The sequence below is a fragment of the Sinohyriopsis cumingii genome, chromosome 2 (assembly GCF_028554795.1).
Source record: "Sinohyriopsis cumingii isolate HCF-2022 chromosome 2, ASM2855479v2, whole genome shotgun sequence".
NCBI lineage: Eukaryota > Metazoa > Mollusca > Bivalvia > Unionida > Unionidae > Sinohyriopsis > Sinohyriopsis cumingii.
Window position 1 is genome coordinate 157,195,174 of NC_142962.1, and position 13,385 is coordinate 157,208,558.

General features: G+C 34.8%; 1 protein-coding gene across 2 annotated transcripts in view; it reads right to left on the minus strand.

The window, feature by feature from the left end:
• LOC149806171 (alcohol dehydrogenase class-3-like) overlaps window positions 1-13,385 on the minus strand; it is a 60,338-nt gene that overhangs the window by 12,879 nt on the left and 34,074 nt on the right. For both annotated transcript variants that reach the window (XM_089951088.1, XM_089951087.1), the window contains exons 4-8: window positions 12,314-12,401; window positions 8,845-8,977; window positions 5,650-5,736; window positions 1,656-1,785; window positions 695-825 (exon numbers count right to left, since the gene is read on the minus strand). In XM_089951088.1, coding sequence (XP_089807214.1) covers window positions 695-825; window positions 1,656-1,785; window positions 5,650-5,736; window positions 8,845-8,977; window positions 12,314-12,401 — 569 coding nt within the window. The remainder of the gene's footprint in view (window positions 1-694; window positions 826-1,655; window positions 1,786-5,649; window positions 5,737-8,844; window positions 8,978-12,313; window positions 12,402-13,385) is intronic.

Consider the following 13,385-nt stretch of genomic DNA (forward strand, 5'->3'; position numbering starts at 1 on the left):
CCTGGCAATTTGAATGGTCAATGACTCTTCTTGACAAGGCATATAACGAAATGTAATGGAAGCCATATGGTCAATGAATGGTATGGATCAAGAACCGGATGGCAGGACAGTACAATCAGCAGACGAATTGGCATAAAATCTAATGTGCTAGATGGTATGGATTAAGATCCTGATAGCTGGACGGTATGGTCGGCAGCTGAGAGGGTATCAAAACTTAAGTTTGGCTAGACGGCACAGCTCATTCAAGTTAATATAAACACCATGCACCAAGACTAACAGGCCAAAAGGCCATGCTTAGACATCGAGGAAGGGTGGGGATTATGCCACCTGGGCTGAACAGAACTGGGTGGAAACTCCCCCAGTGTCAAAATTCTTGCTTAAAATGGAAGGATGTGGAAATAGTCATTCGAGCATTTACAAACCCCATGCACCCAGACTAACTGGCCCAAAGACTATGCTAGGACATGTGGATGGGGTGGGGTGGGTTTCTTGTGCCACCTGGTCTGCCTAGAATTAGGTGGAAACTTCCTCCCACTAGCCATGAATGGCTGAACAATGATTCTTTGCTTGTGCGAGACCCTAGGATGAAACGAGAAAATGCAGAGATGCAAAGCCAGCTTGTTACCATTGACCTATCCAGACCCTTCTCACTTATCATGTGATAAACAAGAAACAGACTGGTTCTTATACTTACCATGGTGTGGACATTTCCAATACATTCAAAAGTGAAGTCCAGTCCACCATCTGTCATTCCTATCAGTACTTCCTGAATAGGTTTGTCAAAGTCCTTGGGATTCACACATTCTGTAGCTCCAAATTGTTTGGCTGCAAATAAGAATATAAATTTATATCTTTACACAGGGAATAGGTGATCCTTCTGTTGGCATGTTTGCATATTAGCACTTCAGAAAATAACTTGGGGTTATGTACCCTTAAAGTAATGATGGCACTTAATGAAAGCCTAAAAGTTTTTTCAATCACTTTCATGGCATCAAGGCAATGGACAGCTTGAAAAAATACTTTCTAACAAATAAATATATTCAAAAGCATACTGAACTGAAAACATAATTAGAATAGTTCCTTATCAGTGTCAAATACAAAAGTCAAATGGCTTATCAACAAAAAGCCAGCACTGTTTTACTTGGAAGGTTTACAATAGCTTAGATGGAAATTTAAAGGTGATAGTAAAGCATTCCTTTACATGTCATCTCAATGAAACTGTATTGTGATTCTGATGGAATTTCACACCAGATAAATGAAACACTCAACTTAAAAATAGACAGACAAGCAGATGAATGGATGGATGGATAGATACAAATGTTAGGATTGGAATCTCAATCTGCAAGGCCAAGCTCTGCATGACAAGTCCATGATTGAAGCATGTGACCTTGACCTGAAGGTCAAAAGGTTGAACAAGTGTGTTGCAGAATAAACTGTCTTGCTTCATATATTATGCATGAAAAAATCTTTAACCAAGCATTTTTACTTGAATTGTTCTACAAATGACCTTGAATCCAAGGTCAAAGGAGCAAGAAAGGTTCACAAAAGAAATGAATTGTCATTAGTTCCATAAGCATTTCATGATTTATGATATATAATAAACAGACAGAAAAAATATCTGAAAGACAGATCAATATAAAACACTTTCAACGAACCAATTTCAAACTTGTCAGGGTTGATATCGATGCCAATAATCCTTGATGCTCCAGCAGCCTTACAACCCATGACAGCAGCCAGACCAACAGCACCAAGTCCCCACACAGCACAATTTGAGCCTGGCTCAACCTGCACTTAAAAGTGTGTTCAATTACAAAAATTTCACAACTCTGTTAGTTGATTTTCATATACAGCTACAACAAATTAAACAGGCAATTCTAGAACCTATGGAAAATCCATCAAAAGTGAACTCCATAATACACATAATTCTTTATTTATTATTTGATTTGTCAGCTCAGTTGGTATAATATTCAATATATGATATTGTATTCTTCTTTAGTTCATACTTTAGTTAGGTGGTATGACAAACAGCTGTACTGTGTTGGGGAAGTGTAGTATCCAGCAACTCCCTTGTAATCAATGGGGGTCAGTCAGGGAGATTGCTTTACCCTTTGCTATTAAATATATAGTGTGACCCTGCTATAAGATGATGGTTGGGGTCCATAGAACCAGACTTATGTTCCAAACTGTTATAATTAACCAAGTCAGCTTAAGAAATGATGCATGTACCAAATAATGGGGGGGGGGTTAATAAATGCAGGCACAATGGTACATTCTTTTGATTAACTGAAGACAAAACTAGATTGAAATACACTTGTATATTGACAACTTATTTTTCTGTAGTAAAATCCATAATGCATTTAAGTACAGTACATGTAATGGGAAAAATCAATGAATCTGAGTATAGATCACCTATTAAAATTCATATATTAGTCACATCCCATTAGAAAACACAAACAGCACATGTATAAAAATTGGTAGTCCTCTTTTGATCTATATCCCACTGTCAACAAAAACATGTTACTAAACAATTCACTATGATATAACCACAAGCAGCACATGGCTATAGTTGTTTACATAGCTTACATGCTACATGTACTTATACTGGCCTAGATCTTGGTCAGCTGGAGATAGCTATCATCTTGCAGAGGTTACCCAGGGTATGAGGCTATTCATAGGGAAATGAACACATAAACAATTAAAAAAAATATAACACCTTCAATTGACTTGATGGCCAGATGTCTATGTTTCAAAAAGTTAATTTAATTCTTTTTCTATGCCACCATTGGTAGTTATCGTAAGAATAAACATTTTTTCTGCAAAAAGGAAACTTTCACAGTGCAATAAATGTCTTCAAGTCACTTTGCAAAATGCAATAATCCATCAGATTCCATTACTTTTATTTAAGTTCGGTACTGATTTCCTCTGATAAAAGACACTTTGTCTTTTTTGTAGATTGTAGTCAGCTTGCATTGATGAAGGATGAAGTCACTGAAGACAATACTAAAGGACAACTTTGGAGGCTCAAACAAATGCCTGGTTGCTTTTATAACTGCAACATCAAACAACCGTAGAACACTGATTGACACTTAATTTTTTTTAATATGCTTTGTACTGATATAGAATAATTGGTAATCAGTTTTAACTAAAAAAAAATTCCTCATATGCTTAGTATTGATGCAGAACAATCGGTGTTTCAAAGGTTATCAGTTTTCTTGGAAGTTTCAGCAAAACTACTTTTCAAGTACATTTTTTTTAAAAATCAGTCATCATTTGGTTGACTGTAGCTGTTCCTATTCCTGCCTTCAAAGTTTAGTCGATTGTAGCTAGTCCAGTAGCACGACTATGTAAGTGTATTGCAGCACACAGTACTCAAACCAAATGTCAACATCAGCAGACTGTGATATGACAATGCACTGTAAAGGTGGTTTGTTAATATTAACGAAGGATTTGTTTATGTAACAATAGAATCCAGTGCATTTTATATCCAAGTTTGCAGCTTCTTTTCATGGTGCCTTTGAATTTCTCCACTCCAAACCAAAGATTGTTTATACGAGTTTAAACAGCCAACAATGCAGTCACACACAAATTGCCAACTGTATATTTTGTTGCCAATAAGGAAAGAAAATTGCAATCTGTAACATCAGTGAAGCCAAGCACGATTCCTGATAATACTTTTTTACAAGTTATTTTTCATACTCTTGAGAAGAAAGCAATATCACAGAGAAAAATACATGCATAACAAATTTCTGGAGCAGCACCACGCTCATCTGTTAGAATTCATATGTGATCTCTTCCCCAAAATGACAGTACATATTTTACGTTATTTTTGATACTTATAAGAAACAATGTTTTTTGATGTACTAGAAAAATACATGCATATATATATATATATATATATATATATATATATATATATATATATATATATATATATATATATGAAATTTCAGGAGCTGCGCCATGATTGTCTATTAGAATTCATATACAATCTCTTCCTCAAAATGATAAGTCAACTTTTTACACATTATTTTTCATATTTTTGAAGAAGAAAAAATTAGTTTCTATACAGTACAAGAAAAATGCATATGAAATTTCAGGAGCCATACCACGATCATGTTACATCAAAATTTGTGTTGTAATGGAGAATGCTCTAGCAGGGTCACACAATACATATACGAGTTAAATTGTAAACTGGGTCAAAGTGTCACGTGGGGTTACTTTTTACACCAAATTCGTCATTTCTAAACAAATTTTAGTTTCGCTGATGATGTACCACTGATAATTCCTTGTATCGCAGGTTAAGGATATTATAATGTGCACAATATATATTTGAGAATGATAAAAATCAGAATGCATTGTCTTTCAGTCAAGGCTTTCAAATTATCATCTCTCAATGTACATCTTAATGGCCATAATCTTACACGTCAACAGCGATACATATTTGGATCACATTTTAAAATCCGCTCAGTCTGATGAAGAAGATACAAGACATTACAAATTTCTGTGTACTTTAATAAACATGCTTCATGTAAATTTAGAAATTGTTCATTGAATATCAAAATCAGATTATTCAAATCTTATTGCTGCATAATATACTGCACTATTCTTTGCACAAACTTTAGTGAATGTTCAAAAGAAATTTAGTTATTGGTAATAATAATGGTCTTTGTTTTCTATTATAATAAGTCTTCCAAGATGGAACAGGTCTGTAAACTATAACATATTCACTTCTGAAGAAGTAATGAGGAAGTATGTGTTCTCAATGATGACAAAAATATCTAAAGGTAAGTACTGTATCTCGAAATATCTGTGGAACTACGAGATTCATTTAAATTTTCAGATAATAAAAAAAATGGAACAAATTACTCTTCAAACATCTTACATAATATCATTCTTAACAATGCTGGACACAGTCCATTGTTGTAGATGTGTCTGTATATTTGTACACAAGATATCTATGATTGTTTATGTTTAAAATACTTTAATATTTTAATTTAGATGTACTAAAATACAGAATTACTATTCTTACTTTTATTCTCTTTTGTCTATCGCTGGGGCTCTGAAGGGCACAAAGTAATAAATTCAAACAATGATGAATATGGAGTGTGAACCTTTTTTATAAGCAGTAAAAAGGGAATGTATTTAATAGGTAATTTTAAAGAAAATATGCTGCTACAAGGGGTAATTACTTAAACTCACTGCTGAAATTTTGTCCAACACTCAATACATATTGTTGAAGGCAATACAATAATAACATTCAATGCAGGAAGTAATGACGAGAAGCTGAGCATCTAACACAAGTGGTCATTTTATATCAGATTTATGACATGAACTGTCTATTAGCTCTGAGCAACAAATGAGTGAAATTATCATTTACTTTGATAAATTTCATGCCAATGAAGCATACACGATGCAATATTATTTATCACATGACAAACCGAATTAAGTCTTGTACAATAAAATGCTAACAAAAATATGAGTTTACATCGGGATGTCACAGAGTTTACATCAGGATGTCACAGATCATCACCTTCTATGATCTGATCATGTGACATGATACATGTACAATACTGAAAATGTACAATGGGATTATGCCATGTTAAATACAGAGTTTAATACAAAGAGAGCTGTTTCTGACAGTGACATTACCTTAGCAGTGTTAAGAGCTGCTCCATATCCTGTTGATATGCCACAACCCAGCAGACACACCTTGTCAAGAGGGGCCAACGGATTGATCTGAGATGTAAGATATATATAGTAAGGGCTTGATTGATCTGAGATGCAATATATATGTAAGGGCTTCAATACTGATGGAATGGATTGATCTGAGATGTAAGATATATATAGTAAGGACTTGATTGATCTGAGATGTAAGATATATATAGTAAGGGCTTGATTGATCTGAGATGTAAGATATATATAGTAAGGGCCTGATTGATCTGAGATCTAAGATATAGTAAGGGTTTCAATACTGATGGAATGGATTGATCTGAGATGTAAGATATATATAGTAAGGACTTGATTGATCTGAGATGTAAGATATATATAGTAAGGGCTTCAATACTGATGGAATGGATTGATCAGAGATGAAAACAACATGAAAGCTATATATTTATGGGTTTTAATACTGATAGAATGGATTGATCTGAGTTAAAAACATGTAAGCTATATATGTAAGGATTTTAATACTGACAGAACTTTTATGATTTTTTTTCACCAATAAAATATGAACTTAGTATTCAAAAGATTCAATAGAAAAATTGAAAACTGGGTCCAAATCATTGTTGGATCCTTTCAAAACATGTATATATAAAAAAAAGCCTGGCTTGGTTCAACAGTTCTCAAAATGACTTCCTCATGAGCTTTGTCACTATTGCAAACCACCGATGACAATCCACTCCTTTCTAACAGACCTGTTTACCCTTTGCCGGTTCCACCAATTGTCAAAAAGCAGTATGTCAGTAGTATTCAACCAATGTCAGTAGTACAGGCATAAAGCTAACAGTTCAACAATACCAGAAATTTCATCCAAAAATACACTTATTATATGTAATGACGACATACATCATCAGTTTCTTCTACCAAGAAAAGAAACCTTTTCTTAAAACCATTATCTATCTATACACTACTAGTATGAATTCACCAAGTTTGTCATTAAACGTAATGTTTTCTACACTCACGCACTTTCAAATGTATAAACATGGTTAAAAACTCAAATAATTTTTATAGCCTTAACAATTCTAAACAAACCTTTCTTTCTATTTGACTACCTTTGTGTCTAATAAGTACTACATCTCTGTATATTTTGGATGATCATCAAATGTTATGGAAAACTTTATGTGTATGATAAGAATTAATTATCACTGGGCCGACATGTAAGTGTTACTTCAAATAAGTGTTACTTCAAACAATTGTAATCAGCCCCCTTAAGTATGCAAGGTTTCCACATTATACTGTCTGTCTGTCTGGATGTCCTGGTTTATATTTCAGTCCAATAAGGCTTCCAATGTTTCATCTAAAGGCAACTTCTTTGGTTAGTTCTGTTCTTTCTAACTGTTGAGAACACTCTTCCACAATGAGCACTATTGTGTGGCATTGAAAGAATCCCCAATATAACCTTGGCTAATTCATCATGTAACAATTTGCCATGTTCATCTTTCAACATCCATGCATGTTTTCATCCATCCTGTCCCTCATATACCTAAATCATATGCTTTGTAGTATGCAAACTGCTCAAATAATGTTATCTTTGGAACACCAGCACTCATTATGCATGGAAACCTATCCAAGAACTATAAATTGTATAAATCCAAATGGTAATAATTACAGGATGCTTGCTGTCCTATTTTCTCTTATTCTGTCTGGGATTTGATTCAAAATATTAGTTTTTAAGGTTTTCTATTTTTAGTAATAGTGGCCATATTTAATGGCAGATCAGACATAAATATAAAAGGTCTTTATGCCAGGTTGCTTTTGTCCAATTTTCATAATTTGTTTCAGCAGTTTTTTAGAAATAAGATTTTCCATTTTCAGTAATAATGGCTGTATAGGCGGTGGATCAGCATCACTTTGAAAACTTGAAAGACCTTCATGATAGGATGCTCAGTGCCAAGTTTCATTAAAAGTGGTAAATTGGGTACTCAGTGCAGTTTCACTGAAATTGGTGTAATTAGTACTCAGTGTGGAGTTTCATTTAAATTGGTACACTGGATACTCAGTGCCAAGTTTCATTGAAATTGGTGTAATTAGTACTCTGTGTGATAGTTTCACTGAAATTGGCACACTGGATACTCAGTGCCAAGTTTCATTGAAATTTGTGCAATTAGTACTCTGTGTGAAGTTTCAGTGAAATTGGTACACTGGATACTCAGTACCAGTTTCATTGAAATTGGTGTAATTAGTACTCTGTATGAAGTTTCACTGAAATTGGTACACTGGATACTCAGTGCCAAGTTTCATTTAAATTGGTACATTGGATACTCAGTGCCAAGTTTCATTAAAAATTTTATATTGGATACTCAGTGCCAAGTTTCATTAAAATTTTTACACTGGATACTCAGTGCCAAGTTTTATTAAAATTGGTACAATGGATACTCAGTGCCAAGTTTTATTAAAATTGGTACAATGGATACTCAGTGCCAAGTTTTATTAAAATTGGTACAATGGATACTCAGTGCCAAGTTTTATTAAAATTGGTACAATGGATACTCAGTGCCAAATTTCATTAAAATTGGTACAATGGATACTCAGTGCCATGTTTCATTAAAATTGGTACAATGGATACTCAGTGCCATGTTTCATTAAAATTGGTACAATGGATACTCAGTGCCAAGTTTTATTAAAATTGGTACAATGGATACTCAGTGCCATGTTTCATTAAAATTGGTACAATGGATACTCAGTGCCATGTTTAATTAAAATTGGTACAATGGATACTCAGTGCCAAGTTTTATTAAAATTGGTACAATGGATACTCTGTGCCAAGTTTTATTAAAATGGATTGTGTGAAGAAGCTGAATATAATGACTATTGAGCAATGAAGCACGCTTATAACACTCGATACAAACCAACTGTTGGACCATGCTATAGATTACTGTATAATCTATGTATCAATTCCTATGTGCTCTGGATGGTTAATTTTGAAATGCTCTGTTTGCACCTCTTTCACCCTGTATTTGATTCCCAGGTCCATCACATGCAAGGGAAAAATGATCAGCCATCAAATTATTGAAGTTTTGTTTTGGTTCTTTAATCTTCTCCACAAAATACCTCAAGATTCCATCATCACAGACAAAAGGAGTTCTTAATTTCATAACATCCTCTATCTCCCATTTTTTTCCTCACCTTGCAGACAGATATCTCAGCTACGACTGTATACTCGCTGAATGTGCTGCAGCCCATGAAGTGGTACACAGTCTGGCCTTTACATGTGAATCTACTGGTCCCATCTGGCATCACACCCTGACCCTGGGTCACCCTGCAATAGCAAAAAAGTGTATTCTTACGAAATATTAACCATATTTGGCTTTTGTGAGGACAACCAGTTTACAATAGCGATCCAAATGGAATTACAGTCAAACCTGTCCTAATAGTCACCCGAGTTCTGCAGTCACCTGGTCACAAACTCCATTCTAACACACACACACCCAGGAAAATTTCCTATATAAATGTCATGTAATAAGAGGTCACATGTCTTCCACAGCCAGCGGCCAGGTTTTTCTTAACCAAGTGTTGCTTTCAACCTGCCTTCTGCAGTCACTAGAGCATATCAGCCATTACCAATCCAAGTATGCAAACTCTTTGTTTGATTAGCATGGCATGGTATAGTTACAGGTATAGCATGGCATGGTATATTTAAATGTATAGCATGGCATGGTATATTTAAAGATATAGCAAGACACGGCATATTTAAAAGGTACAGCATGCCATGGTATATTTAAAGTTATAGCAAGGCATGGCATATTTAAAGATATAGCGTGCCATGGTATATTTAAAGGTATAGCATGGCATGGTATACTTAATGGTATAGCATGGCATGGTATATTTAAAGGTATACAGGAATCCATGTTTAAAAGTCTCATATTTCAACTGTACTTGATGCAATCCAGTGAAACTCAAAAGGTTTCTGACAAAGCCAGATTTATCATACAAAGAACTCGTGTCAACATGGTAGTTGCATGATAAACTATTACTTTACACATGCTTTATTCTTGATGAATCTGGCTTTCTCCAAGTTACTGTGACAGCAACAGGTCATTGTTCTCAGAAAAATATGCTGACAATTATGTGTCCTTTTGTTCTTAAACAAACAGTATGTGACTTTTAATTTAATATTTTTATATCTCTGTACAACAACATTGGAAAGGGGTTTATTTTTGATCTCACATGACTACTGGATCTCTGATGGCACTGACATGTATGTAGGATGTAAGATTTGTGTAGTCATGTGACAAGAAATGCAAATGGTGAGAACCAGGTCTAGTTTCATCAAAACTAGTTTCATCTCATCTGTCCGCAAATTAAACACATAACAAATACTTACAAATTTTTCAGAAATAAATAATTTTCCTATTGATTTCATGCAGGTATTATTAAATTTAACATTATTTAAGTTTGCTTCAATCACTGGTAAGTGGCTACACTGCACCAACACTGCACAGTGGAGGCAAATTTTAACTTTTCAACAGGCAGTTGATACGGATCCTACATCTCAAAATAAATGTAGAAACATCAAAAATGGGGTAGGAAGGGTCGGAGAAAACTCTGAAGATGTTGGTGCTACTAACAATAGTCCCATGAAGTTTCTTTTCATTACATAATCTAAGGCTGCAAATAGATACCAACTGTCATATGATCTCTTTGAGTATGAGCTACTGCTTAATCCATCAATTGTTTAAAGTGTGAACACCCATTTCATGACTAATTATACCAACAGCCCTGACAATAAGTCAGTCTTGTGGTCCACAACTCTAGCTAAGCTATCAATTAGTGATTTTATTTAGGAGCCGTTTCTACTGATAATGAGACAAAAGGGTTTGCATGTGTGTATGTGAGAGACTGAGAAAGAGAGAAAATGAGAGAGAGGTACAAAAGAGTGCATGTACACAGTTGTAGTTTATTTGATTTGATGTGGGTCTATTTAATGTTTTTTGCAACATTAATTAGCAAGCAGATTTGGGTACTGCTCAATGCACAGTTATTTCTCGACAGGAGAGAAGATTACACCTCTGGCAAGTCACAAAAATCCAAGTGAGGATACAGTATCCTTTGTGTGTGTTATGGCTTTTCAATGTAGCTTTCTCAGTTTTTAAGTCATATTGCTATGATGCTTGCAGTGTGGAAATTTATAGCAATGTCTAGCACTGAGGCATAATGCCACAGACATGTTGCATGATGTCCCACCCAGTCATATTATCTTGACACCAGGCTGACAAGTTCTAATACTAACCTCTTAATGCTGAGCGCCATGCAAGGCAGCTGTTAGTACCCATTTTTATAAGTCTTTGGTATGACTCGGCCGGGATTCAAACCTGTGACCTCCCGCATCCAAGGAGGATGCTCTAACCACTAAGCCACTGGAGTGGTGTGATACAGTATCCTTGTGAGGAACTTATTTTATTAAATTTTGTTATTTTTCTTTCTGCTAAATAGCTAAACTAAATACTAATGCATGTGAAATAATAATAATGATAATAATACGAATAAAAATGCATATCCTTCTGGGTTCACAGTACATAAATTTATCATGAACCTTGTTTAAGAGCTAAACCTGCCTTCAGATGTCACCTATCTACTTTTGCCGTTTTCCATGAGCAGCTTCTGTAGACAGGTTTGACTAGTTAAATTAGTTCTTCAACACAGATCGTCATTCAAAACGAGAAGGAATAATGCTGCAATTGAACATCATGACAACCTAATTAACAAAATCCTGGTTCATTGTAACATTGTGGGCAATGAAACTTACCAATCCCAAATAAATAGACCACCCAGTATCTTGATTTGTAGGAAATGAAACTTTCCAATCCCAAATAAAAAGACCACCCAGTATCTTCACTTGCAGGAAATGAAACTTTCCAATCCAAAATAAATAGACCACACAGTATCTTCATTTGTAGGAAATGAAACTTTCTAATCCAAAATAAATAGACCACACAGTATCTTCATTTGTAGGAAATGAAACTTTCCAATCCCAAATAAACAGGCTACCCTTAGTTATGTAAAATTCATGTCAATTTAAAAGAAATCTGTATGAAAGAATTTAAAAACAGCTGACTATCAATCTACAGAACATAAAATCTATAGTTCTAACTTAAGGTGAGAGGAACCTATGTATCCAATTTCAAAGAAATATGTAAACATAAATTTATGCAATTTTGCCAAAATGAAAAGCAAAAAGACAAAATCAGACTGTCTGACCAAGTGACAGCAAATGTGACTTTCAGTGGACTAAATAACTGATGGGTTGCTGGTGTTTGGACACAAGTTAACACTAACATTGATTTTTTTTTTTTATCCAACTTAAGTTACTGTGCTGAAAGCAACATTGGCAGCCTTAGTCACCTACTATAGTGTGACCTTTGGCAAGGCACTTTACTCAAATAACCTTGGAATAAAGTAACCTACCTGTGTTGCTGTACCATAAAGCAACAAACAATGTTATCAATACCTAACTGTTTCAATGGAAGACTACAGAGAAAGTTTTTTTTCTTCTGAAGGTACTTGAGGTGGCTGGAATTCCATAACGTCAAAAATGCAACCTGTGTTAAATATAAAATACATGCTTACAGGAAAAGTTCTGGTATAAATGCATTACCTGATTTTGGAACAGAGGTTGGTCTTGGGACTATTGCAGAACTTGCAGTCTCCACACTGAGGGATGTACAAAGGAATTACATGATCTCCTGTAAATGGAAAATAAATAAATAATGCATTTTTTAGAACCCTGAAACAGGAAGGTAGAAAGATACAGAAAAGGTCACATTCTTTCTTCATTGCTACAATAGGGACATATTTCAAGGAGAAATTCCTTTGACTGGTATTTATTTCCACAGCACAATTTAATATGCACTGCATTATAACAAGCGCAAGAGGTTCTTTGGGCTCTGATTTGCTTTGATCCTAAATTAAATAGTGGGCTTCTTTCATGACATTTGAATTAAAACTCACAGCAAGTTCAACTAAATCATTATACTTTAATGTCATTTTAAATATAAAGCTGTTTTCATAATAAAAACAAAACAAAATAAGCTTAAACTATCTCTGATTTTAATTTAAGAGCACATAAAGGTCACATGAAATCATTCTGCTCAAATTTCTAGTTAAATTTAATAGCTAGAGCCACTTTCATGGCTAACCTTGGCAAATTTTTATGCCTGATGCTTTGTATTACACTTCCCATCCACCCCAGGGGTCATAACATAAAATCTTCAATATAACAGTTTGTATATGTACTGTGCATTCAATATTTTGTGTGACGTCACAATCCACACTTGCACCTCGAGTTAAAAACTCTTTCACATCTTGGTAATGTTGGATGAAAAATGGTATGACCTATTCAAAATGTCAACATGTGGAGGTATTTTGATGCTTTGAAATTTGGAATATCTAATCCAGTCTCAAACATCCAGAAGTGCCATGTGTGAGTATGGCACTCTCAAATGAAGCTCAAGACAGAATACTGAGACAAGATGCGTGCTAAAACCATGACAATGAAGTTGACAGCTCGGCTGCATTCTGATGTTGTGGATGCATTTGATCCAGTTCCAGCAATCCATTGCTGGAACTCACCATTCTGCAGACTTCATTTCATGAGCAGCAGTACATGGGACACCATAGTCTCTTCTCTGGTGACCAGTCAATGGATGGAAAGCCTCATTCAATCTGAT